The 26,488-nt window shown below is 37.2% G+C and overlaps 2 protein-coding genes across 10 annotated transcripts in view; one reads left to right on the top strand and one right to left on the bottom strand.

The window, feature by feature from the left end:
• Positions 1–8,570: 8,570 nt before the first annotated feature.
• Positions 8,571–12,488, bottom strand: TMEM60 (transmembrane protein 60). 2 transcript variants are annotated; one of them, XM_069462090.1, is made up of 3 exons: positions 12,302–12,488; positions 11,347–11,362; positions 8,583–9,267 (listed from the first exon to the last, which is right to left on the bottom strand). In XM_069462090.1, exon 3 carries the CDS (start codon positions 9,215–9,217, stop codon positions 8,816–8,818), a length of 402 nt encoding a protein of 133 aa, XP_069318191.1. In that variant the 5' UTR covers positions 9,218–9,267; positions 11,347–11,362; positions 12,302–12,488; the 3' UTR covers positions 8,583–8,815. The 2 variants fall into 2 exon arrangements, with proteins under 2 accessions (XP_069318190.1, XP_069318191.1); XM_069462089.1 differs by lacking the exon at positions 11,347–11,362 and having other exon boundaries at positions 8,571–9,267.
• Positions 12,489–12,825: 337 nt separating this feature from the next.
• The window catches only part of PHTF2 (putative homeodomain transcription factor 2), a 116,316-nt gene continuing 102,653 nt past the window's right edge, over positions 12,826–26,488 (top strand). For 6 of the 8 annotated variants that reach the window (XM_069462650.1, XM_069462652.1, XM_069462647.1 and 3 more), the window contains exon 1: positions 12,826–13,002. The gene's annotated coding sequence lies outside the window, so the exon portion shown is untranslated. Of the gene's footprint in view, positions 13,115–26,488 lie in introns of all 8 variants that reach the window. The other 2 variants (XM_069462651.1, XM_069462648.1) reach the window with 1 other exon arrangement.

Below are 26,488 nucleotides of genomic sequence, written 5' to 3'. Positions count from 1 at the left end.
AATTGTTTTATAAAACGCATACATCTCTGTGGAGGTGTAGTGTAAATCAGTGGGCTCAAGATTTCAAGATACAACCTTGTTATCGCCTTCATTAATGTGTATGTTCTTTGTCTTACGGGTTATAATTTTAAAATCCTCTTCAGATGCACTCTGAGTTGTTGACTACCTTTGTTACACACAAAAATTTTCTATTTTAATATTGCATTATATTAATGGTTTTCTAGTTAGTACATTCCAGTTCTTTATCTGAATACAAGTTTTTCGCTTTTATTTCCAGTCTCTTGGACCAGAACAATAAAGCACTTAAAATATTTTCTGTATAGTCATATACTATATAGAATAAATAATTGTTATGTAAATTATTAAATGGATATACATACCTTTACACAAAACCTAAGGTACCTCAGTGGTGTCTGCTACAGTGCTTCTCCCTGCCCCGCTCAATTTTGTTTATACCCTTTTAGCTATCTAAGAAATATATATCCCACACTCAGGTTAGCTGGTTAGCTAGCAAAAGAATTAAGCATTTGTGATATTTAGTTGCAAACTTTACTGAAGCCATATACATTATCTTCCTTGTCACCAAGGCTGTTGACCTTAAATAAAGATTAGGTTGATCTAGCACAACACTGTGTGTGTGTGTGTGTGTGTGCACGCGCGCACGGATGTGCGTGTTTCTGTGTGTGTTAGGTTGTTGGCAATATTATGTTTGTTTCCACGTGTATTCATTTTTAATCCATTTTGTAACTTTTTGGGGTTGTTGCATTGTGGAGGGTGGGGAAGATTTTATTTTTTAGGTTAAGTCTTTAAGGTATTTCATTAGTGTTCCTGAGTGTAAAACAGTTTTTTCTCAAATACTTATGGCAGGCAAGAACATTTTTGTAAATAATAAATTAGCACTGTTTTGGTAAATTTGCATTCATTTATTTTTTGGACAAGTTCATTGTCATTGTATAGCAAATATCTCAAAATTCATTTTACATTTAGCAAAGGTGCAAGATTTGTTTTTGCAGTTTGAGAGGTATTTTCCTTGTCTTCCATCTTTCAATAAATACTAAAATGATAACCATAATCTTTTTTACCTTTGTTTTGTAATTATTTTCTTCAATTTGACATTTTACTTTAATTTTGCCATCTTTAAAACTTTATGTTTTTCTGTCTTCAACAGAAACCATAAAATCTTGAAATGATTCCAATCTGAAAATCTTTTTCTTCTCTTAAAAATGAATTCAAAAGTTGACTTATGTCAACAGAGAATATTGAGGATTATCTAAACTATAGTTAGGTATGGGTGCTGTGAATGGCATGATAAATATTTCCCTTCTTCCCCCTAGGCATTACTATTTCTGTCTCAGGAAGGGAGGACAAAAAAAAGTGCCATTCTTTTTAAAATACCTTTAGGCTGCTAAAAAGTTACATGAAGGGTTGTAGGTCTTCAGAGTGGTAGAATAGCTTTTACTGTTTTTCCTACCTGATGTAGCTACTTTAATATGTAAATAAGATTTTACTGGTTTTAGAATGCATTGTATTTCATGAAATAGTTTGATATGCTTGGCACTGACAGTACACTTCAGATAAGATAATTAAGAGGACAACTCAGGAGAGCTGTTAAGTCCTTTTCCCTTCTGACTTTTCTGTTGAGTTCTTTCTGTAACCCAGTGCATATTGCAGATGGAAATTATTGCTTTTTAGAATGTCAAGCACACAAAAATCTAAAAGCAGAGGTATCTTTTCCTTGTAAGTTTATAGATGTTGTATATCATATCTCTACTTGAAGAGCAGGGAAAGGAGGGGAAAAAAACCTTATCTTTCATTTCAGGTTATCTTCACTTACAGCTCTTTCTGAACTTCAGACCCAATCAGGGAATATGAATGAGCTCAGAACAAAATACGGATGAGTAAAATTGAACTAGAAATTAAAAGTAAAATTTATTACTTGTATGTTTCATTACTATGATCTGCCTACCAAAACTACACTGTTAATATATGAGAACTCTGGATTCTTGTATACATTTTTGAAATTTAGAATTTATGCATCTGTTTTAAGAATATCTGTGCTTTCCTATAAAGTTCACAGCTTTTATGCTATTTAAGACTATTAAGTGTGCAGACAGAGAGGCAAGTCAATATTATAGTCACAAATACTTTAATACCGTATTGAAAAATTTATTTGGACAGATAATTTGATTCCCCCCTCCCCCAATACAAAGTTTCTTCTTTTCTTGAAATTGTATTTATTTGTTTTTTAACTGAGCCAGATTTTTATGTGAAACTTACCAACTCTGTTGTCTTTAAAAAACTTTTTTTAATGAGTCTGGCTTCTGTTAATGCTCTTGTTCCATCTCTTTTCCTGAGTTCTTGGAAATCCTGTCTGCCTTCGCTTCCTCATCTACCATTCATTCCTCATCTCACTACAACTCCATTTAAATCCTCACATTTACTCACCTGTGAAATGGTTTTCTCAACTATCAACCTTTCACTGCCAAATCTAGTGGCTGCACTTCTTAGTATTTCTGTGTAACCCTTGCAGGACTTACCAGTCATTTGCTCTTTAAAACTCTTTATGACCTGCTCTTTTTATTGTTGTTTTTTAATTTCTATGGAAGGATTCTTCGCTTGTCTACTACTATGTAAGGCAGTCTCCATGGTCTTTCCTTTAGGCCTCTACACTCTGTCCCTGAGCCATCTTCATGACTGCATGAGTTCAGTCAGCCTGGTTTTTCACTTAAGTTCTAATGATCCATATGGTCAAATCTAAATTCTTCTCTTCTGCTTTGCCCTCAAGCATTAGCTGTTCCTTTCCTCCCTAATTTGGTTATTGGCATCACTGTCTTTCTACATAGTCATCTTATAGTAATGTGATTTTTATTTTTCTCTGTGTCCAACATTACATTTTGAGCTGACTCCAGAAATGTTTGTGATTTATCTACTACTACTGGCACATCACAGTCATAGTAGATGTTCATCTCACCTGAACTGTTAAAATAGCCTAAAATGTTCCAGGCTGTCTGCTCTCCTTTGCCCTTCCCTCATTATTCCAATCCATGCTTTATGTTACCAACAGATTAACCTTTCTAAGACAGAAATCATTATTACTTTTCTACTAAGAAGTATTCTATAGCTCCTCCTTTCATCAGAATAAAGGCCAAATGTTGAGCGTAGCACCGAAAAGCCTTTATTATATAGCACTTCATTTCCAGCCGTCATGTACCACAATCTCTTCTATTTGATGTGTCCAATTTTCTGCTTTACCAGATGGCAGTACTTACAGTTTCCTCTGTGTACTTATAAAATGCTTTACTTTGCCGGGGAAATAAATAACTAGAATACAACAAAATCTTATTTCTCTTTTCAAAACTTCTCTTAGGCTCACTCCTGTAATCTCAGCATTTTGGGAGGCCAAGGCAGGAAGATTGCTTGAGGCTGGGAGTTAAAGACCAGCCCAGGCAACATAGACCCTGTCTCTACAAAAAATAAGAAAAATTAGCCAGGCATGGTGGTGCATGCCTGTAGTCCCAGCTAATGGGGAGGCTGAGGTTGGAGGATCGCTTGAGTCCAGGAATTTGAAGCTGTGGTAAGCTATGATCTCTCACCACTGCATTTCAGCCTGGGTGACACAGAGAGACCCTGTCTCTTAAGGAGAAAAAAAAAAAAGCTATTCTTAAACATCGTCTCCTCTGTATTGCCTTTACTGATCTCATCTCCCTCCCCCAGTAGCTGGTGTAGAACCAAATCTCTCTGCTTCTTGTACCCCTTTGCTCATTCCATTTAATATACATATTAGTTAAGTACATGTTGGACTCTAGCTAAACCATGAGCTAGAAGTTAGGAATTTCCTTTATCACTTTGTGTCCTCAACACCTAATATAGAGTAGAGTTGGTGTTCAATAAATATTTGAAGGAACAAAAGTACCATAGGGGTGGGTAAAACAAATTACGTTTCTATAATTTAGAAAGTCAGTCTCTGACTTTAATTTATAATGTAATTTTAAGATTGCAACAGAAAGTAAAGTGTAGAAAATTAGATTTAGCACTATAAAGAAACCAACTTTTTATTTTGTAGTACAGTCTTATGAATAAAGTTTAAGAAGATAGCTACTAGATTTTCAGGCCCATTGGACAATTTGGAGAGAGTATTGTATAAACAATTAAACCTGTAAAACCTACCCAACATCTTTTCTTTCAACTAATTTTTTTCTGGAGATATACTGAAAAATTATAGTTACTAAAGGTAACTATGCCTAAAATGATTAAAATGGCAAATATATGAGCAGCTACTTAATATCTCAGTCTGAGGCAGAATTTCACTATTTGTAAGTCTTAATTGTTAAGATAAAATCTGGTTATCAAAGAGACATTGTGTTTTAAACTTTTGTGGTTTTTCCCCATACTGATACATGTAAAAATTGAAAATATTGAAGCAAGATGATAACCTGCAATATTTAGTCTATATCCATTCTGTTGCAGGAGTGGGACGACATAAAGGTGGCACATTTTCACAGACAATCCTGTAAAGCCACTTCACTGGGATATTAGACTGAGGGCATTTGTAGCAATATTGCTGTGGTTCATTATTGCATAACCCTGAGAAAATCACTTAGTCTGTATTTCTCATCTGTAAATGGGAGGATAATATCTATTCTGTTAATTGGTGGTGAAAATTAAATGACAACATGCCAAATGCTTAGATTCTTTGGATTATTATAGACACTCTATAAGTGTTAGCTTCTCCTAGAATGAAAATAGTCAAAAGAATAGTTAGAAGAGTTGTGTGCTTTGTCACCTAATCATTTCATACCTTCCTCACTAATTGTCTCCTCTACATGTTCATCTTATTTTGGACAAAGGATAGGCATCTGGAAAGAGGAAAAAATTTCAATGATAGGGTCAAGGCGAGGTAGGTAGACATCAAAAACTTCCTAGTGCATTATGTTGCCCAGGGCTGGCAATTCAAAATCATGTCGTGTCACATTCTGCTTATTTCTGATATAAGTGAATTACAGATTTATAATTGTAGTTTATAGATGATAGTGATAGAAAGGCAAAGAAAAAATGACAATTGCCTTGTAGTGTAATATGGTATGATTGGCTGATTTGAATACAGGGCAAAGCAAAATGAGTGAAACATCAAAAGTATAAGCTAGGTCCCTTTTATACAAACTTTTAACTCAGCAGTTATCTTTAATGTTTGAAAACTAGTATCTTCCATTGATGCTTTTTTAAATTTCTTCAATAGGATACCTATTTGTGGAAATAGCATTTGAAGTGAAACTCCATTTATCAGTGACCATGGACTAATTTCATTTCATTTATATGGGTTTTAGTTTCTTAATCATTAGAATAAAGAGGTGTCCCGTGCACCACCCCCCACATTCTAACATTGTGTAACTCCTATGTATCTTCAATATTTATGTCACTAAGTGTAAGGACACCAATAATGCTTTGAGCTCAGAGTGATGTTTACTGTGAAAACATGACCAGTCAACATTAAAGGAAACTCTTGACAGTTTGTGACTTGTTTCTTAACATAATGCTAAAAGTACTCTGATAATTTTCCTCTAAATAAAGAGAAATAATTGCTTTTCTTGATGACTCAGGTGCACAGTGGTATGCCTGCCCCTATGGGAAAATGATTCTATAGTATCCTCTCCTTCTTTGGCTATCACTTCTATTCATTAGTCAATATTAGTTCCTCTTATTTGCTGCACTGTGTAAAAGTATAGTGGAAACCAGATGCTCAAATTTGTGAGGTAAAATTACAGTAAGATCTAACCCAAGGATAGAACTCTACTTCTTGAAGCTTTGTATATCTATTTTTCTTGATGTTTGAAAACTCTCCATTGGTGGATTTGTGTTTATGTTTCATATGGCTGGCTGAGGCTGCCATAGCCAGCCTCTGTGTTCATGAAATGTTACTGAATAAGTTGTGGTCCTTTGAATGTCTCTTTCCTACTTTTTATATTTTCAAGTCTTATAGAAAGTTATTTTGTTTACAGGTTGCTTTTACTCAGAATTTTTGATAACAAATCTTTTACCCAAAACAGAGTAAGTTACATGTCTATGATGACCTGGAACATAATGGTTTTAATAAGAGCCTTTGATGTTTAAGTTTCTTTCTTGAGGCACAGTGTGTTTATTCTTAAACACCATTAGTAAACACCTCTGTATTATGAAGAAAGACTCCTATAACTAAAAACAAACCTAGGAAGGTATTTTTCTGCAATACTAATTGTGTATTCCATGTTTTGTTTTTTCTACCTATAAGCATAATTTCTATCTTTAATGTCTTTTATTAATGTTTTAATGTATTCTAACTATGAGACACACATCAGTGATAACTTATTGTGCTGTTTCAAGTGTTTATTTAGTGTAGCAGTATACCAAATTAAGTAAGAGAAGAGTTCTACTTTCTGGGGACCCTTCAAATGCTATTAAAATGGATTGATCTTCATGTATAAACAGGTTGGTTATTGTGTTGCCTTTTACATATAATTCTTACCCAATTTCTCTCTTCCTTCCTTGTTGTTAGAACTGTTTGGGGAAGGAAGAGACCTGTTCCACCTTTCCTCTTAGTAATCTCATACAAAATTTCTGGTTTTGCTTGTTTTATGGCTAGCTCAGGGGTCAGAAAACTACTGCTCATAAGCTATATCTAGCCCACCATTTGTTTTTATATGGCCCGTGAGGCAAGAATGGTTTTTATGGCTTTATAAATGGTTGAAACAAAAATCAAAAGAATATTTTGTGGTGTGAAAATTATATGAAATTTACATTTTATTTCCATAAGTGATGTTTTACTGGAACATAGCCACGGTCTATAGCTGCTTTCTCTGCCACAAGGGCTGAGTTGAGTAGTTGCAACAGAAACCATAAGGCCTGCAGAGCTTCAAATATTTACTATATGGCTCTTTACAGAAAAATTTTGCTGACTCCTGACCTAGCTGATTGTTTGCACATGGTACTGTCCCTTCTTTTCCTTCTTCCTGTGAGAGATTATACTTTGATAATATATGCATGAATAGTTTTTCCCGAACTACAAAATCCTCCTGGATAGTTTCTTATAGAGATGAAAGCTTTCTTCTGCTTTGAATTTAATGATAGATTCCAGAGACCAAATAGTTTGGATCTCTCATTTGAATTAGGAGTATCTGATCAAGCTAGAACATTCAGTTCCCAATGTTAACTATCCTTCTTAATCCTATTTTTTACATATCGCAAATACTAATATATCACCAATTATAAGACAGGAAAACATTTGCAATTGATAGATTTACTCAGGCTAGCTCTTTAGTTTCAAATGCTTAACAAGGAGTTAAGCTCTATTACTTTGTTGTGTTGTGTAACTTATGTTATTTGTCTTTACAAGGGGGAGCCAGACCAAAATGCTATATTAAAGCAACCTTCTGTATTTGCAGCCAGAAATCACTTTGTTAAGATCTTTATAAAACAGAACAAAATACCACTTTAGATTTCTCCCAGAGCTAAAAGTGAGGCTTGTATATGGCAAGAACAACCATCTTACTTTATAAGATCCTGGCTTATAAAAGACCCTTCAACCTCTCTAGATTTTGTTTTGTTTGAGACAAGGTCTTCTGTCACCCAGGCTAGAGTGCAGTGGCATGATCATAGTTCACTGCAATCTCAAACTCCTGGGCTCAGACGACCCTCCTGCCCCAGCTTCCCTAGTAACTGGGACTACAGACATGCACCACCACACCGGGTATTTTTAAATTTTTTGTAGAGACAGGGTCTGGCTATGTTGCTTAGGCTGGTCTCAAACACCTGGCCTCAAGCAATCCACCCACCTTGGCCTCCTGAAGTGTAGGATTACAGGCATGAGCTGCTGGGCCCAGCCCCTCTTTGGAATTTTTATAAGTACTGCAACCTTTGCTTCATTGGAATTGGCTAAGTACCTTGGTAGGGTGATCATATGATTTCTCAAATTAGGACCATTTCTCAAACCATTATATCTATCATTCCTTATAGCCTTAAAGTACAATTAAATTTTTAGTATAGCCACTGGGTATAAGCTCTATTCAAAATATCTCAAGAACAGTCTGTTCCTCTTCAATGCTATCACTCAAGTCTAGGCACTCATGACTTTATTCCTGCACCTGAGGGACATTCTTAATTTCCCCCTACATTCTAAGAGTGAAAGGGGCACTGATACCCTGGAACCCCAGGACACCAGGCATAAACTAGGCCTGTCCTGATAGAAACAGGATGTAAGGGCCCCCTAACTTTAGGAAGAGGCAAGTTTCTGCTTTTTAAACATACTATCTCTAAATTATTTGTCCCAACCCGAAGGTAGAGGTAACAGTGAACTTAGCCTAGATAAAAATCTGTCAAACCCTCAGATTCTTTCTGAATGTAAACATAAAGTAGTACCCCTAATTATGTCAGTAATTAGGTTTTTTCCTTCATAATTTAGAAGCACAAATGACATTTACTTTAGTCATAAAGTGATGGTATATTAAACTTTATTCAAATATGTAGATGAAAGATTTTGTATTTACTTTAAATATTGACCACATACTTAAAACATTTTATTCAAGAGTCATGTAGACAAATGAGGTCAAAAACAAACTTTATTTACATAGAGATAATAAGAATCTCAGTAACTCAAATACTGAATAATTAAGCTTTGGGTTGACTAGAAGTCCATGATTCACCAATCCTGTTTTATGGAAGCAGTATAAAACTACATTTGGTATTTTCCCTCAGTTCTCTGGTATTCTTGAAGCTTGCAAAGATTCAGAACACTTTAATGATAGCTTGTTGAACAGCAATAGAAATGAGATGATGTACTTAGAAGTCAGTCTCTCACAAAGAAGACATTATATCCAAGTTCTGTTAAAGCCCCAGCCAGTAAGGCCCATAAAGGAATGAAGACATAGGACAGATTCATGGTAGTAAACTGTTCCAGCTTAGCACAGAGTGCAAGACAGAAGGCTAATTTAAGTAACATTGCAATAAGGTACCAGGCTTTTTTTTTAATATGGTGTGATCCATGTCGAGGGTCAAAGCCAGACTTACACCGCCCAGCCATTTTCACAATCAGCATGACAAGAAGGATAGTGTCAAATATCCAGACTGGAATAAATATGAGGAACCAGTTCCAAGGTGCTTTCTCATCCAGTTTCAACACCAACATGATCAAGAAGAGTAATGTGAAAAGCCAGGTGAGTAGTACTCTCTGAGCCAAGGACATTCTCATTTAAACAGTTTAAAGAAGTTGTTGCAGGGTCGAAAAAAGGGAAATACACCCTAAGAGAAGGAAAAAAAGTCAAGATTGTTTTTATACCAGGAAAAAAAAATATCACTTCCATTCCTAGCAAACAAAGCTGGCTCTTTCCCACTCATTCACTTCCTGATTTTAAAAACATTCTACCATTCTTCCTTTCAAAACCTCTATAACTTACAGCAATCACTGACATATCCATCATTCATTCTAGCCCATGACAAAGTACAATAAAATTTTTAGTGTATCTACTGGGTATAAGCTCTATTCAAAATATCTCAAGAGCAGTCTGTTCCTCTTCAATGCTATCACTCAAGTCTAGGCACTCATGACTTTATTTATTCCTGTACCTGAGGGATATTCTTAATTTCCCCATACATTTGCAAATCTGTAATTTTTCATTCAATTTTAAGGGGTACAAAGAAAAAGCATTCAAAATCAAAGTAGTGAAAAGGTATCAAGCCAAGAAAGGAGAGTTTTATAAGGAGAGAATGGTTAAAAAAAATTGCAAGGACATCAAGTAGAATTAAGATTGTAAAGAGGTTGTTGGGTTAACTGATATATTACCAGAAGGCATTGGTAACACTGGGTTTTCACATAGTTTAAGCTATGGGTCTTATATTCTTAAATTCTTACTTTCTCATTAAAATTCTTATAAATATCTATTTTCTTTGTCTAAGATTTTTCTTTTTTTTTCCTTTTGATAATTCTCACTGTATGTTTTTGGTTGTGGTATGTAGATTTTTTTTTTTCTACTTGTTATCCAATTAGTATTCATGACCACCTAATAACTTTTGAATTTTTGTGATTATGAGATGCTACATTTTATAATTGGGACTATTTCTTATATCACTATTCCATCTCACTGATATATATATGTCTGCTTTGCACTAATACTATATGACTTACCATTGCTCTAGGATGTCTCCTAATATCTGGAACGCTTAATACTTATTCACTGTTATCTTTTCCAGAGTATTTTCTATTTTGCCCTTTCATTTTTTCAATGCTAAAATTGCTAAACTAATTCTTAAAAACTTGGAATTTTAATTGGGAATGCATTAACTACAACTTAGCTTAGGTATAAACATTTACTATATTTAATCTTCACATATAGGTTTATAGTATGTTTCTCCACTTAATCAAGTTTTTTATACAACCTTTGTGACCATTTGGAAAAAGGGTAAGTAGAATGGGAAGTCATGTGCCAGACTGCATGCAGTTGGGTGAGGAGTTAACAGAAGGTAAAGAAATGGAGACAGTTGAGAACACTTTATTCCCTCAGATATTTGGAAAAAAGAAAATAAAAGATAAGATGTGAAATTGAGAAAGGGAGAGAACATATGAAAATTGAGAAAATTTCAGGAAAGGAGGAATCTATGATTATAAGCTCAGGGAAATAAGCCACTGGGGAATGAAAGACTGAAGATGAGATCTACTTGATAGAAAAAGATCTGAAGATGGTAGGAATAGGAACAAAAGCATGGCTGGGAAAAGTTAGGAGTAAAGATGCAGGAAGATAAGAAACAAGGAAAAGGTAAAGAAACTGGCTAGCTGAATCAAATACCTTAGACTAGAGTGCTCAGTTATATTTTAGTACTTTGATGTACTCTGCAACATCTCTACTACTGTAAAGAGTGGCTGGCCATCATGGTGCATGAGTACACATTTGTTTTATTTTAATAGTTAGGTATGAGTCTCCTAACTCACCTCTTTGCCCTTATACCCATTTACTTGGCACTTGTTTACCTAACTGGCAGATGCTTCACACTGCAGTACTTTTGCTCCCAGGAAGGCATTTTCTGTGCTGGTCTTCTTTCCCTGCTAGAGGCTACCATATAGTGGGATGTGGAACTGAATTTGGAAGGAAGGGAAGAGGTATGCCTGCTGATGAGTAAGGATGGTTGAAGTTCATCCTACAAATTGTTTACCCAATCCTGATCTCCAATCTATCTGGCTGCTCTTGTGAACCTTTGAAAAACAGGTTTACAATAATACAGTTGCTTAAACACAACCTTTCCATCTGTCATCAGATGAGACAAGCTTCATATTTTCTCATGAAGAACTAAGTAGCAACTGGTCTTAGGAAGGATGTCTGCACTCACCACAGGTTCTTTAGGGCTGGAAGTCAAAGGATGCAAAGAACATAATCCTATTGCAGCTATAAGCTTTATAATGTGGGGCGCAACAAAGTTCTGTATGCATCTGCACGAAAATACCCTCAATGGGGAAGTGCTCTGATGATATGTAAATGACGACTGAAGGATGTATGCTCGTATGCTACAACGATGACATACGACCCCAATTTTACATTTACATCCTCATCAATTTAAGCAGTCGTATCTGTTTCCTACTACTACTCTCCTTTCTCCTCATGGCAGAAGGAGGCGAGTACTCCAAAACAAAAATTTGCTCAACTAAAATTTTTCCAATTTAAGGTGGTTATTTCTGGTGCCAGGAAGACAGTTATGTATTTGTTCACATGATTCTTTATCCATTGTTAACACCTTAGGAGTTGCCCCCATATGGAAATAGAGAGCCCTGCCCACATCACCTGCGTCTCACTATCTGCCCTTTACTTCCCTTCTCTCGCTACTGCCAGTACTCTTCCAAGTGAACTCGCCTCATCCCAAAAACAGTTTTGCTTAACGAGCCCACAAATAATTCTTCATAATGAGTCGCTTTCGAAAGGCCTGTGCTGCAACAACCTTGGCCCTTCAAAGGGACAGTCTTCTGCTTACAACTTGGCTGACTTGGGGACCTACTTGTCCCTGGAACTTCAGGACCCTCCTAAACTATCCTTGCCCTTCGTCTTCAAACACTGACGGTCGGCTCGTGGCGCCCTAACCGGACTCCCACCATTCTGGGCTGTGGGCCCAACACATTTTGGAGTTTAACGCGGTTCTTTCACGATGCTCCCAGAAGCCCTGGTGCCAAGCAGGTGAGTGCGCGTTTTGGGCAGGGAGTGCGATGGGTTGGGGGTCGGCCGCACAACCCACGGAGGCAGCGGGAGGCCAGCGCTGGGGCACGGTAGGGGCCAAGGCCGAGCCCCGGACTCACCTGGCAGCTCCGCAGGCAGGAGAGTGGAGAGGGACGCGAAGATCGGGAAATTCGCCAGCTTGGATCCTTGTTCTTGTCCACACTTTCCCCCCCATTAAATCCAGAACCCGTCACATGATAATTAAGAAAAACATTCAGTTCCGCCTCCCAAAACGGCCGCGGCAGATGATCCCTCAGTTCTACCTCAGTGCCGCGCCCACATCCGGGGCTGGTTCTCGCCGCCACTGAGCCTACCCTATAAGGTACAGAGGACGCCAATCTGGGTTCAGAGGCCCCTTTCCCCGCAGTAATTGGACCGTTTGTCCGCCAGTGCAAACCAACCGACCTTTCCTTAATTCGGGTTCGACAAAAAGGCGGCAATAAAAAAACCCACTAGGCCCGCCTCTCTACTGCCACGGGTTAAGAGGAAAGTCAGTCCAAGCTCAGCCTGGAGTTTCCGCGGTCCTATTGGGCCCAGGGATGCCAATCAGACCAGCCAGCGCTCGGCCCCGCCCCCTCCGGGCGCTCCGCCCCCTCACAGGTTTTCCCCGCCAGCGCGCGGAGACTGCAGGCTGCGGCGCAAAATCCTGCGGGAGAGGGGGCGGGGCGACGCTCCGCAGGCAGGGTGCCCGCCGGCAACCTCGTTGTGGCTCCTCGGGCTCCGGCGGCAGCAGCGGCGTCCACCCCAGCCGCCTCCTAGCGGCGCGGCGCCCGCTCCTACGGTAAGAGCGGCATCATCTCGGCGCTTGGGTGGGCCGTGTGGAGGTCGTCGGGTTCTGACGGAATCTCGAGGATGGATCTGGACGAGGGAGGAGAGCGGCCGGCGGGATGGAGGTGGGGGCTGCGGAGCCAACGCGTCGCCCTCCGCCGCCGGTGACTTCCCCAGCAGTCTCCGGTACCTGTGGGCCCCGGTCAGCCGCGGCCCCCTCCCATCATCCGGCTGTGGCAGAGGCTCAATTTCCCTCCTCCCGAGCCTAAGCTTTGATGGTGACGGGCCGAAGCCCAGCTTCGCCGCCCTCACCGGTGCCGCCGCGCCCGCCCCTGTGCTCCCTCCCCAGACCCCTCTCCTTTGCTTCCTTCCTTGGCACTGTGCTCTGGGGGTCGTCGGGTCCTGGAAGGGCGTGCAGGGGTTTCGGGTGGCCGAGCGCGGGCGGGCGGGCGGGGAGAGGTCAGCCAGCGGCTGGAGGAGCGGGCTTTGGAGGAGGGGGCGGCGGCTCTGCGAGCGCCGGACGCAGGCTGGGAAGGAGGGTCGCTGCCCTGCCCCCGCTCAGCAGGCGGCAGTTTAGTTTTCTGACCCCTACGCTGACTGCGGGTTGGGTGCTGAAATACTATGCACCGGCCTTAAGGGCTATTTTTTCCAGCTAGAACAATACCGTGGTCCACCAGCATGCCTCACTTTTTCTTATTTTTATCTGTCTAGTGTAGACAGCCGGCATTCTGGTATTGTTCCTTTGAGTCAGGGCTTTCTAACTTAACACATCCTTGTATAACTTTAGGGTTCATTCTGTCACTGACCTGTCACCGGTTTTATTTTTAGCCTAGCAAAAACAAGGAACTGCTTTATATTAGCATATACTAGCCAGGGAAGCATGGACTCTGGAACAATTTATTAATCTCAGTATGTACTTTACATGCCAAGTAGTTTTGAAATTCATGGTGAATATATTAAATATTTTGTAATTTACAGTTGCTTTCTTACAGTTGCTTACTCTGAGATTACTTTGCGTGATATTTTGATCTTACAGTTTTTGGTAAGCTTTCACCAAACATTTTTAAACGTTTCTTTCCTTTCTATTTCCTGTGACACTTTAGCTATAGACTTAGTATTTGATCTTGTTTTTCAGTGTTTTTGTAAAATTTGTTTTCTTCCCAAACTGGATTTTTTAAAATAATATTTTTAATGTTGGAAGGACAATTCTGAGAATTTGGAAACTTATGCACTTTAGCCTAAAGAGCTGTAAAATAGCATAACCATTTGAAATCCTAACTTGGATTTTGTGTACAGGCTGCTAATTTTAAGAGGTGGAAATAGGTATGCCTTGTCAGTTGTAGTGGCTCAGCCTCCAGATTCTAGAGGAGAGAAATCTGGAGGTCTGAGGAGAATGAGCCATGTCTGGGACCAGAAACAAAGTGGTTCCAGGAAAGTTTTTGCTCCAGAAATAGCCTGCCTCCCACACAGGTTAGTTGTCTACATGCATCAGACATTATTAAGTTAGGCGTTAGTGAGGTGGGGAATGTCTATGTTCTAATTTTCAGCACTTTCTGGTAGAGCATGAAAATGTTCTAAGCAAATCAAGTATGGTGTACAATGGAGGCATTCTTGTACAGTCAAGCCTCCAAGAGTAAACTTTTTTTGAGCCTAAACTGAGCACTGGACAATTGGCCCTAAAAATGAACAAGGTGACCTGCATCATAATTTTTAAACCACAAACATTTTTGACTTATCCATTTAATGCCAAATTACAAGGAATTTATAATGAAAAAGCCTTCACTAGACTGACCCAAAGAAAATTTAGGGTGGCATGTGGAGAAAATGAGGATCAAAAAATAGTTGGAATACTGATACATTATCTCATTTAATCTTTATAATCCTATGAGGTAGGTACTGTGATTATTGTCCTGCCTATTTTATAGATGAGTTAACCAAGGGTTACTCATTTGTTCAAGATTTCTTCACTGGTGAATTGGTGGAGGTAGGATTCAATCCAAGCAATCTGATCCCAAAGCCTATGTTTCAAGCCATTATCTTTACTACCACAGTAAAATTGGCTTCTTAGAGACTTGGTAGAAGGAGACTAATCAGTGGAAAATAATGCTGCAAAACCATAAACTGAATCTAGCATTGTACATATTTAGTAGTACTTTGAGATCATTGTATAATAGACACTGTTGAATATTGCTGAGTATATAGGGATGGAATAACCTTCCGTCTTTGAGAAGCATCCATTTAGTGGGAGAGATAGATATTTGAACACATGATGACAATACAATATAAAATATATAGGTTGACAATCCCTAATCCAAAAATCCAAAATTTGAAATCTGAAATTTTCCAAAATCCAAAACTTTTTGATTGCCAACGTGACCCCACACGACACCTGGCCACATGTGACAGGTTGCATTAAAATTCAGTCAAAACTTTGTTTCATGCACAAAATTATTAAAAATATTGTATAAAATTACCTTCACGCTATATGTATAAGGTATAAATGAAACATAAATGAGTTTCATGTTTAGACTTGGGTTCCATCCTCAAGATATCTCATTAGGTGTATGAAAATATTCCAAAATCTGAAAAAGTCCCAAATCCAAAGCACTTCTGGTCCGAGACATTTTGGATAAGGAATAATTATTATATATGCTGTATATAATAATTATTTCTTATATATTACTGTAAGAGAGTACTGTACAGTCTCTGCTTTCATAGGAAGAGGAGTCAATTAAAGTATAGACAGGCCAGGTGCGGTGGCTCACGCCTGTAATCCTAACACTCTGGGAAGCTGAGGTGGGAGGATTGCTTGAGCTCAGGAGTTTGAGGTTGCAGTGAGCTATGATGACACCACTGCACTCTACCTGCAGCAACAGAGTGAGACTCTGTCTCATAAATAAATATATAAATACATTTTGGGATTGTTTATAAAAGAAGAATCCCAAAGTGACTGTTGCCATCCCTGAACCCCTTTTTACCTTGTCTGTAGCCACATGGAGTCAATATTGCAAACTCCCTTTTGCATTTATGTTGACTGTCTTTTCTTAACCCCTACTTGAGACATGATAGTGGGACAGAATTTATTAAATTAGGACTGCCCCTGCAAATTCGAGAAAGTCTCCAGTTTATATCTTCCTCTAAGGTTGGCACAGAGCCATACATACTTACATTGAATTTATAAATATGGAACATCACTTGGTGGCCTGAATCATATGACTAAGTTGAATATATTTATGACATTTAGGAAAACTGCATTTTTAGTCTAGCTTGTTAGCCTCATAGAAATTGTTAAAATGACACATAATATAGAGGAATTTTCATATGAGAACAACTGATTGCTTCCTAGAACAGATAGTTTTAGAGCACTAGGAAAGAACTTCATACTGGACTTCATTCTAGGTAGTGAACAGGAACTGGGGCAGGAAATAGCTGTGGCTGAACCACTACCTGATAAAAATCATAACATGATTAAATTTGACATTTAATGAGAGGAAGTAAAGGGAAAAAAAGCACATAGTATGCAGCTTTCCAGTTGAGAAACAGTAAGGTAAAGGGGCTGTTAAAAGTACCTGTACAGAAATTTTGAAGACATGTAGTTGGCACTCCTATTTGTTGCATGAATGAAAGTACTTAGTAAAACATTCAGTATAGTGTCTGTAAGAGCCAAAAATTTGTGAAAATTATGTGACATGAGTTTTGGTACTCTGTAGACCTAGGTTCAAGTCCCAATTCTGCTATCTACCAATTGTGTGACTTTGGACTCATTATGTAATCTTTTTGAGGTTCAGTTTCATTTATTCATAAAATGAGATACCTACTTTGCAAGATTTTAAGAATTAAATGAGATATGTAAAGCACTTGATAAAGTGCTTGGCTTGCACAATATTTGCTCAAAAAATGGTTGTTGCAATTATTTGACTAATTTGAACAGATTTTTTAATTTTAAATGCAGTTCCCAAATAGAATAAGGAAAGTCAGAAAAAGCAAACAAGCAAATAAAACTCTAAAAAGAGCTAGTAAGACTCAACAGGCAGAGTTGAATAAAGAATCACTGCACCCACATATAAAAGAAGGAAAAATATAGGGAGAGAGCTTCACATTCTCAAATTTTTTTCTGAAGAAAGTAGGTTAGAATCATAAACCGGGTATAGTGAGTAAATAAGATTTTGCTATTCTAAATGATAATGAAAAAATATCACTGAAATAGGGTCACAATGCCGTGAATTAAGTATATAAGGAAAGGGACTTGCTTTCCCAAATCTCTTAACTGTTTTCTTATTTATTCCTAAAATTCTTTTTTCTTTTTCTTTTTCTTTTTTTTTTTTTTTTGAGACAGAATCTCACTCTGTTGCCTGGGCTAGAGTGCCGTGACATCAGCCTAGCTCACAGCAACCTCAAACTCCTGGGCTCAAGCAATCCTCCTGCCTCAGCCTCCTCTTGAGTAGCTGGGACTACAAGCATGTGCCACCATGCCTGGCTAATTTTTTCTGTATATTTTTGGTTGTCCAGCTAATATCTTTCTATTTTTAGTAGAGACTGGGTCTCGCTCTTACTCAGGCCGGTCTCGAACTACTGAGCTCAAACCATCCACCCGCCTCGGCCTCCCAGAGTGCTAGGATTATAGGCATGAGCCACCGCGCCCGGCCTATTCCTAAAATTCTTTAACAGAGAAAAGCTATTGTACAGTTATAGAGAACATTTTAATTGCAAGTAATCCTGGAAGATAAAGCAGGCTACTTTAACTACACAGATTTTCTAAGTAGTTATTCCATATATCCCATTGTCTACTATGTATCTTTTGGGTGCTGAATGTATCATTTGTTGAAAAATAAACATATCTTCTCCTGTTCCCACACCTGTTTTACTCTTGTATTCCCTTTTCTGTTTTTTTTTTTTTTTTTTTCAGACAGAGTCTCACTCTGTTGCCCAGGCTAGAGTGCCATGGTATCAGCCCAGCTCACAGCAACCTCAAACTCCTGGGCTCAAGCAATCCTTCTGCCTCAGCGTCCCGAATATCTGGGACTACAGGCATGTGCCACCATGCCCCGCTAATTTTTTCTATATATATTTTTAGTTGTCTGGCTAATTTCTTTCTATTTTTAGTAGAGACGGGGTCTCGCTCTTGCTCAGGTTGGTCTCAAACTCCTGAGCTCAAACGATCCACCCCCCTCAGCCTCCCAGAGTGCTAGGATTACAGGCGTGAGCCACCGCGCCTGGCCTTATATTCACTTTTCTAGTGAGCAGTTCTTCTGGTGTTCAAGCCAAGAATCATGGAGTGTCCTCATTCTTCCTGACTATCTTTCTTGTCCAGAAAGTCACCACATCTGATTATTCTCTCTACTAATTATCTTTCTTTTCATTCATGTCCTGTCCCAACACCCACAATTAAACAAAAAAAACAAAAAATCCAAACCATTGCCACTGAGTTAGCTCAAGCCCTCATCAGTCTCTCCAAATTTTTGTTGTTGATTTTGTTACTTTTAATTTATCCTTATACTAATCAATTTTTTCTTTTTTGAGACAGCGTGTCGCCCAGGCTGGGGTACCATGGCACAGTCGTAACTCACTGCAACCTCATACTCCTGGGCTCAAGTAATCCTTGCACCTAGGCTCCCCAAATAGCTAGTACTACAGGCACATGCCACGATACCAGCCTAATTTTTCTTCCTTTTTGTAAAGATGAGATTTTACTATGTTGCCTGGGCTGGTCTCAGACTCTTGGCCTCAAGTGATCCTCCTTCATTGGCCTCCCAAAATGCTGGGATTACAGGCATGAGCCACCACACCCGGCCTCTAATCAATTCTTCACGCAGCTTCCTTCAGAATGATTTTGCTGAAATACTGACATAGTCATATCAAAATTATATCCTTAGTGTCTGCATGTGATAGTTGATAAATATTTGATCCCTCAATGTATCTTAAACTTCAAGCAATACTAAGTGACTTGCATATCTAGGCCTGTAGTTTTCTTTGTGAGAAGGACTTTAATTACAAATTCAGTTTCTTTAATAGACAAAAGACTATTCCATTTATTTCTCAAGTGAGCATTGAGTTTGTATTTTTCGAGGAATTTGTTTGTTTAAGTTGTTGAATTCATTGGCATGAAATTGTTCATAATCTCTTATTATCTTTTTAATGTCTATAATATAATATCTATAGTGATATCCTATGTCTTATTCCTGACTCTGGTTATTGGTGTCTTTTCTCTTTTTTTCTCTTGTTTTGACTAGAGGTTTATTGATCTGTTTTATATCTGTTTCATTGATCTTTTCAAAGAATCATCTTTTGGTTTTCTCTATTGATTTTTTGTTTTCAATTTCATTGATTTCCATTCTTTATTATTTCCCTTTCTCCTACTTGCTTTGCATTTTATTTGCTCTTAATTTGCTAGACTCTTAAGATTGATGATGGCCAGGTGCAGTGGCTCACGCACACCTGTATTCCTGGCACTTTGGGAGGCCAAAGCAGGAGTAAGTATTTCTTGAGTCTAGGAGTTGGAGACCAGCCTGAGCAAGAGCTAGACCCTGTCTCTACAAAAAGTAGAAAAATTAGCTAGGTGTGGTGGAATGCACCTGTAGTCCTGGCTATTCAGGATGCTGAGGTAGGAGGATTGCTTGAGCCCAGGAGTTGAGGTTGCAGTGAGCTATGATGATGCCACTGCACTCTAGCCAAGGCAACAGAGCGAGACTGTTAAAAAAAAAAAAAAAAAAAATGTTGATGCTTAGCTCATAATTTGAAACCTTTATTCTCCTCTAAAATGAGTGTTTAATAAAATTCTCCTCTGAATAGTGTTTTGACTGCATACCACAAATTTTGATATATTGTGTTTTCATTTTTATTCATGTTCAAAATCCTTGCTAATTTCCTTTGTGATTTCTTTGACCTCACTGGTTATTTAGAAGTATGTGGATGAGTTTCCAAATATTTGGGTATTTTTAAAGATTTTTTTTTTAGTTACTGATTTCCAGTTTAATTTCACTGTGGTCAAAGAACATAAATTGTATGATTTGAATCATTTTAAATTTATTGAGACTTGTTTTATGGCCTAGAATATGATCTGTCTTGGTAAATGACTCATGCACTTGAGAAAAATATTGGGTGGAGTGTTCTATAATTGTCAGTCAAGTTGGTTGTTAGGGTTGTTCAAGTCTTCTATATCCTTGGTGATTTTCTGTCCACTTCTTTGATCAATTTTTGAGATAACAGTGTTGAGTCTCTCTAATTGTGGACATGCTGATTTCTTCATGCAATTCTGTTGAGTTTTTGCTTCATATATTTTGAAGTTCTGTTACTAGGTGCATGCATATTTAGAAGTGTTATGATCTCTTCATGAATTGGATCTGTTAATCATTGTGAAATAGTCCTCTTTATCCTTGGTAATATGCTTTGCTTTGAAATCTATTTTGTACACCCATTCCAGCTTTCTTTTGATTAACGTTAGCATGGTATATCTTTTTCTGTCCTTTTACTCTTTACCTATTTTTATGTTTTTGCTTAAAGTGGCTTTGTGATAGACACCATATAGTTGGGTGTTGCTTTTTAAAATCCAGTTTCCTAATCTGCCTTTTAATTTATCATTTATTAATAAATTTAATGTGATTATTGAAATTATTGTTAAGTTTAAATCTACCATCTTGCTATTTTTTGTTTATCCCATCTGTGCTTTTTGCTTTCTTTTGGATTATTTGAGTATTTTTTACAACCCCGTTTTATATCCTTTTTTGGCTTATTATCTATAGCTCTTTTTCTTTTCTTTTTCTTTTTTTGTAGCATCCAGTATATGTCTTAACTTACCACAGTCTACTTTTGAGTAAAAAACTACTTCGTATAGTATATAAGAACCTTATAACACTGTACTTCTGTTTCCCCTTTCTTTCTTTCTTTTTTTTTTTTTTTTTTTTTTGAGACAGAGTCTCACTTTGTTGCCCAGGCTAGAGGCGTCAGCTTAGCTCACAGCAACCTCAGACTCCTCGGCTTAAGCGATCCTACTGCCTCAGCCTCCCGAGTAGTTGGGACTACAGGCATGTGCCACTATGCCCGGCTAATTTTTCTATATATATTTTTAGTTGTCCATATAATTTCTTTCTATTTTTAGTAGAGACGGGGTCTCGCTCTTGCTCAGGCTGGTCTCGAACTCCTGACCTTGAGCGATCCACCCGCCTCGGCCTCCCAGAGTGCTAGGATTACAGGCATGAGCCACTGCGCCCGGCCTCCTTTCTTAAACTTTGTGCTGTTGTCATTCATTTTGGTTCTGTATAGGTTATAAATCCCATACTATATTATTGACTTTTTAGTTTTAAATGGTCAATTCTCTTTTAAAGAAATTTAAAGATAATTTTTTAAAAGGCTCTTAAATTTACCCACATATTTATTATTTTCAGGGCTCTTCATTTTTTCAGGTAGGTACAGATTTCCATCCGGTATCATTTTTCCTCTGCCTGAAGGACTTCCTTGAACACTTACTGTAATGCCGGACTGCTGTTTATGAATTCTTTTTTTTTGTTGTTTTGGTTTTTTTTTTGTTTTTTTTATTTTTTATTTTATTTTTTTATTATTTTATATCATCTTATTGTTACGGGGGATACAGAATTGCAGGTTACATACGTTGCCCATGTACCGCCTTTCCCCCCAAGTCAGAGCTCCAGGCGTGTCTGTTCCCCAGGTAGTGCGCGTTGCACCCATCATGTAGGTATATTGTTTATGAATTCTTTTAGCTTTCCTATGTCTGAAAAATATTTTAAGTTTATATTTGGAATATATTTTCACCAGGATGGAATTCTAGGTTGACAGTTTTTTTCTCTCAGGATTTTAGAGATATTGCTCCCCTACCTTCTCATTTGCTTTTTTTTTTCCTCCTCACACAAAATTTACTGTTCCTCTATACACAAAGTATCTTTTTTCTCTGGCTATTTTTAAGATTATCTCTCTACCACTGGTTTTAAGCACCTTTATTGTGATGTGTTGTGGTGCAGTTTTCTTTATGTTTCTTATGTTTGATATTTGTTGAGCTTCTTGGATCTGCGGATTTATCATCTTCATCAAATTTAGGAAAATTGTGGCGATTATTTCTTCAGATAGTTTTTCTGTCATTCTCTCTCTCCTCTCATTACGATATTCCAGTTATACATACGTGAGGCCACTTGATATTGTCACAAGCTAACAGTGCTGTGTTCATTGCTTGTTTTTTGTAGTCTTTTTTCCCTCCCTATGTTTCATTTTGGATAATGTCTATTGCAATGTTGTCTAGTTTACTAACCTTTTCTTCTGCCAGTTTCTAATCTGCTGTTAATCTTACCAGTATATATTTTTTTATCAGACATTGAGTTTTTCATCTATAGAAGTTCAGTTTCGATCTTTTTCTTTTCCATGTCTCTCTTAAACATGCTCATGCTTTCCTCTGCTTTCTTGAATATATGGAATTTATAATAGCTATTTTAAAAAAATTGTAGTTAAAAAATCCATAACATAAAATTTATTATCTTAACCATTTTTAAGTGTACAGGTCAGTAATGGTAAGTATATTCACATTGTTGTGAGACAGAGCTCCAGAACTTTTTCATGTTGCAAATGTGAAACTCTGTACTCGTTAAACAATAACTCCTTTTCCCCCTCCTCCTAGTCCTAAACAACCATCTTTCAACTTTCTGTCTTTATGACTTTGTCTATTCTAGGTACCTCGGATAAGTGGAATCATACAGTATTTGTCATCTTGTGACTGGCTTATTTCACTTAGCATAATGTCCTCAAGGTCCATCTATGTTGTAGCATGTGATAGGATTGCCTTCTGCTTTTAAGGCTGAATAATATTCTCTTGTATGATGTGTGTATACTACGTTTTTGTTTGTCCATTCATTTGTTGGTGTACATTTGGGTTGCTTCCACCTCTTGGCTATTATGAATAATGCTGCTATGAACATGGGTGTGCTTAATATCTCTTTGAGACCCTGCTTTCAATTCTTTTGGATATATACACAGAAATGTGATTGCTGGATCATGTGGTAGTTCTATTTTTAATTTTTTGAGGAATGTGCATACTGTTTTCCATAGTGGTTGGACCATTTTACAATTCCACCAGTACTGCACAATGTTTCTCCACATCCTCACCAATATTTGTTATTTTCTATTTTTTGTTTTTTGTATTATGGTTTTGATTTGTACTTCTCTGGTAATTAGTGATGTTTAGCATCTTTTTGTATGCTTGTTGGCTCCTTTTTAATCAGTTTATTTGTTGTTGAGTTGTACAAGTCCTTTATATATTCTGAATATTAACCCCTTACCAGATACGATTTGAAAATATTTTCTCCCATTCTGTTGATTGCATTTGTACTCTGTAGTGTCCTTTGATGCACGTAAGTTTTAAAGTTTGATGTAGTCCCATTTGTTTGTTTTTGCTTTTGTTGCCTGTACTTTCAGTGTCAACTCCAGGAAATCATAGCCAGGTCTAATGTCATGAAGCTTTCCCCTGTGTTTTCTTCTAGGAGTTTTATGGTTTTAGGTTTTACATTTAGGTCTTTAATCCATTTTGAGTTAATTTTTGTATACTGTGTAAGATAAGAGTCCACCTTCAATCTTTTTGCATGCGAACATCCAGTTTTTCAGCACCATTTGTTGAAGAGACTGTTCTTTCCATATTGAGTGGTCTTGGTACCCTTGTTGTAAGGTTATTTGACCCATACACAAGGGTTTATTTCTAGGATCTGTATTCTGTTTCTCTATTTGTCCTTATGGAGTATCACACTGTTTTGATTATTGCTTAGTAATATGTTTCAAAATCAGGAACTGTGAATTCTCAAAATTTGTTCTTTTTCAAAATTGTTTTGGCTATTTGTGGTTCCTTTAAGATACAATATGAATTTTAACATGAATTTTTCTATTTCTGCAAAAAAAATGCCATAGAGATTTTGATAGGAATAGTATTGAGTCTATAGATTGCTTTGGATACATCTTAATATTAAGTCTTCCAATTCATGTACATGGGATTTCTTTCCATTTATTTGAGTCTTTGATTTCTTTTAGCAATGTTTTGTATATAAGAGATGTTTTAATGTCCTTGTTTACAAATCCTATCATCTTTGTCATTCCTGGTTCTGTTTCTGTTTTTTTCTTGCCATTATAGGTTGTATTTTCCTCTTTCTTTACATGCCTACTAATTTTTGTTTTATGTTGTGTGAAGCTGTATTTTCTTTGTATTCTTTTAAGTATTTTTGAGTTTTATTCTAGAACACAGTTAAGTAACTTGGAAATAGTTTAATTCTCCAAGGCTTTGCTTTTAAAGCTTTGGTGAGACTTGAGCTTCTTTTAGTACATGGCTAATTTGGCCTTACTATTGAGGCGATACCCTTCTGAATATTCTAGCCATTACTCATTATTACAAGGTTTCTCCACTCTGGCTGTGAATTCTTTTCATCCCTGTATCAACTTTGGTAATTGTTCTTCCTGTTCCCTTCTGGGGGTTCTTTCCCTGGCTTCGGGTAATTTTCTTACACATATATGCTGATCGATACTCCGCTGAAAACTTAAGGGGAATCCTCTGCAGAGCTCCAGAGGTCTCTTTATGCAGCTGTCTCCTCTCTGGTGGTTTGCCCTGGGAACTCTAGCTGCCGGGATGTCTCTGAATACTCAACTCTGTCTTCTCAGCTTGTATTTTGGGGCTCTGGTTTTCTCCTCCTAGCACAGCTTCCTGCAAACTCAGCAGGCAGCACACTTGGGCAATCATAGGGCTTACTTTTTTGTTTCCACACTTTTAGGGATGTGCTGCCTGTTGCCCAAGATCTGAAAATGTTTCACATATTTTATCTAATTTTTTAACTTTTAATGGGGGAAAGATTGATCTGGTCCTCATTACTTCATCATGGCTACAAGTTGGATTCCTGTATATTGAGTTTTAAAGTAATAATTTAAATGGAAAATACAAAAGTACCATTTTTAAATGGAAAAATACAAAAGTATATATTGCCGTTAAGTCCCACAGTTTTATAGTGTGTTAGTATTGCATGGCCAGAACTAGAGTACAGCATATGTTGATTGGCTGAATGTGTTTATGTTTATCTTCCTCAACATTTCTGTTTCACTTGAAACAAAGGTAGGCATGTGTGATTAGTTAAAAAGTAAGTAACTAATTGCATTTTCTTATTCTATAAACCTAGTTCTTGACAACAAAACTTTGTGTGTGTGTGTGTGTGTGTGTGTGCGCGCGCGTGTGTGTGTTTAAAATATGTCTAGATAAATTCTAAGGGAATGACCTTTAGCTTTTCTTCTGATAGAGGTGGATTATGTGAATTGGTTAAATTTAAGCACAAGCTAGTTTTCTTATTTCTACCCTGTATCTCTCTTCCACTACCACCACATTAAATGAAAAAATAAACTGAATTACAAGAGGAAAGTTTTATGTGTATTAAGTTAAAGTATTTTATGTGTATTAAGTTTTATAGGTATTTTGGTATATAACAAATTAACACGAGAAAGGTATTTTAAAACTCAGTTAAAGCTTATGATATTTTCTTCTTTTTTATTTTGATATAATTTTAGACTTTAAAAAATTTGCAAGAATAATATAAAGAATTCCTGTATATCCTTCACCCAGATTACCCAAATATTAACATTTTACTACATTTGCTTTATCGTTCTTTCTCGCTGGATATGTATAGATAGATAGATAGATAGATGGATTCATATATATTACTTTTTTTCTGACTCATAATAGTCCTTTACTCATATATAACTGAGTTTTTATTTCCCCAAAACAAGATCATTCTCCTACATAAACACAATACAATGATCAAAATCAGGAAATTAACATTTGTACAATACTACATTCTAATCTACAGACATTGTTCACATTTTACCCATTATCACGGTACTTTTATTGCTAAAGAAAATCCAGCATCACGTACTGCATTTTGTTGTCATGTCTCCCTAGTTTCTTTTATGCTGGAACAGTTCTTGAGCCTATGTTTGTAGTTTGTGATACTGACATTTTTTTAAAGTGTTGAGGCCAGTTATTTTGTATTAATAGAACGAACTTTATTTTGATTTTGATTGACTTTTGCTCATGATTAGGTTCAGGTTATGTACTCTTGATAGGAATACCACAGACATAATGTTGTATACTTTCCAGTGCAGTATATGAGGAAGAAAATGCTGTAATTTCTCCTATTACTGGTTATGATCACTTTGATCATTTAGTTAAGAAGATATCTGCTAGGTTTCTCTATGGTGAAATCACTATTTTAGTCTTTATAATTACCAGTGGAGAGGTACTTTGAGATTATGTTAGTATTCTGCTACTCTCAAACTTATTGGTTTAACATCTATTGATGATTCTTGTGTGAATCAGTTATTACCAAGATGGGTGCCAAATGGTAATTTTTCCAATTCTCTAATATCTTCTGTGTTTATCCATGGCCTTCCTGTGATAAAGCTTCCCCTCTTCATACATCCATTTATTCATATAGATATGGACTCGTGTATTCTTGTTTTATCCTTTTCCCAATGTCCCT

Source organism: Eulemur rufifrons, chromosome 29 (genome assembly GCF_041146395.1).
Source record: "Eulemur rufifrons isolate Redbay chromosome 29, OSU_ERuf_1, whole genome shotgun sequence".
NCBI lineage: Eukaryota > Metazoa > Chordata > Mammalia > Primates > Lemuridae > Eulemur > Eulemur rufifrons.
Note: the sequence above shows the minus strand (reverse complement) of the source record. Positions and strands in the feature narration are given on the sequence as shown.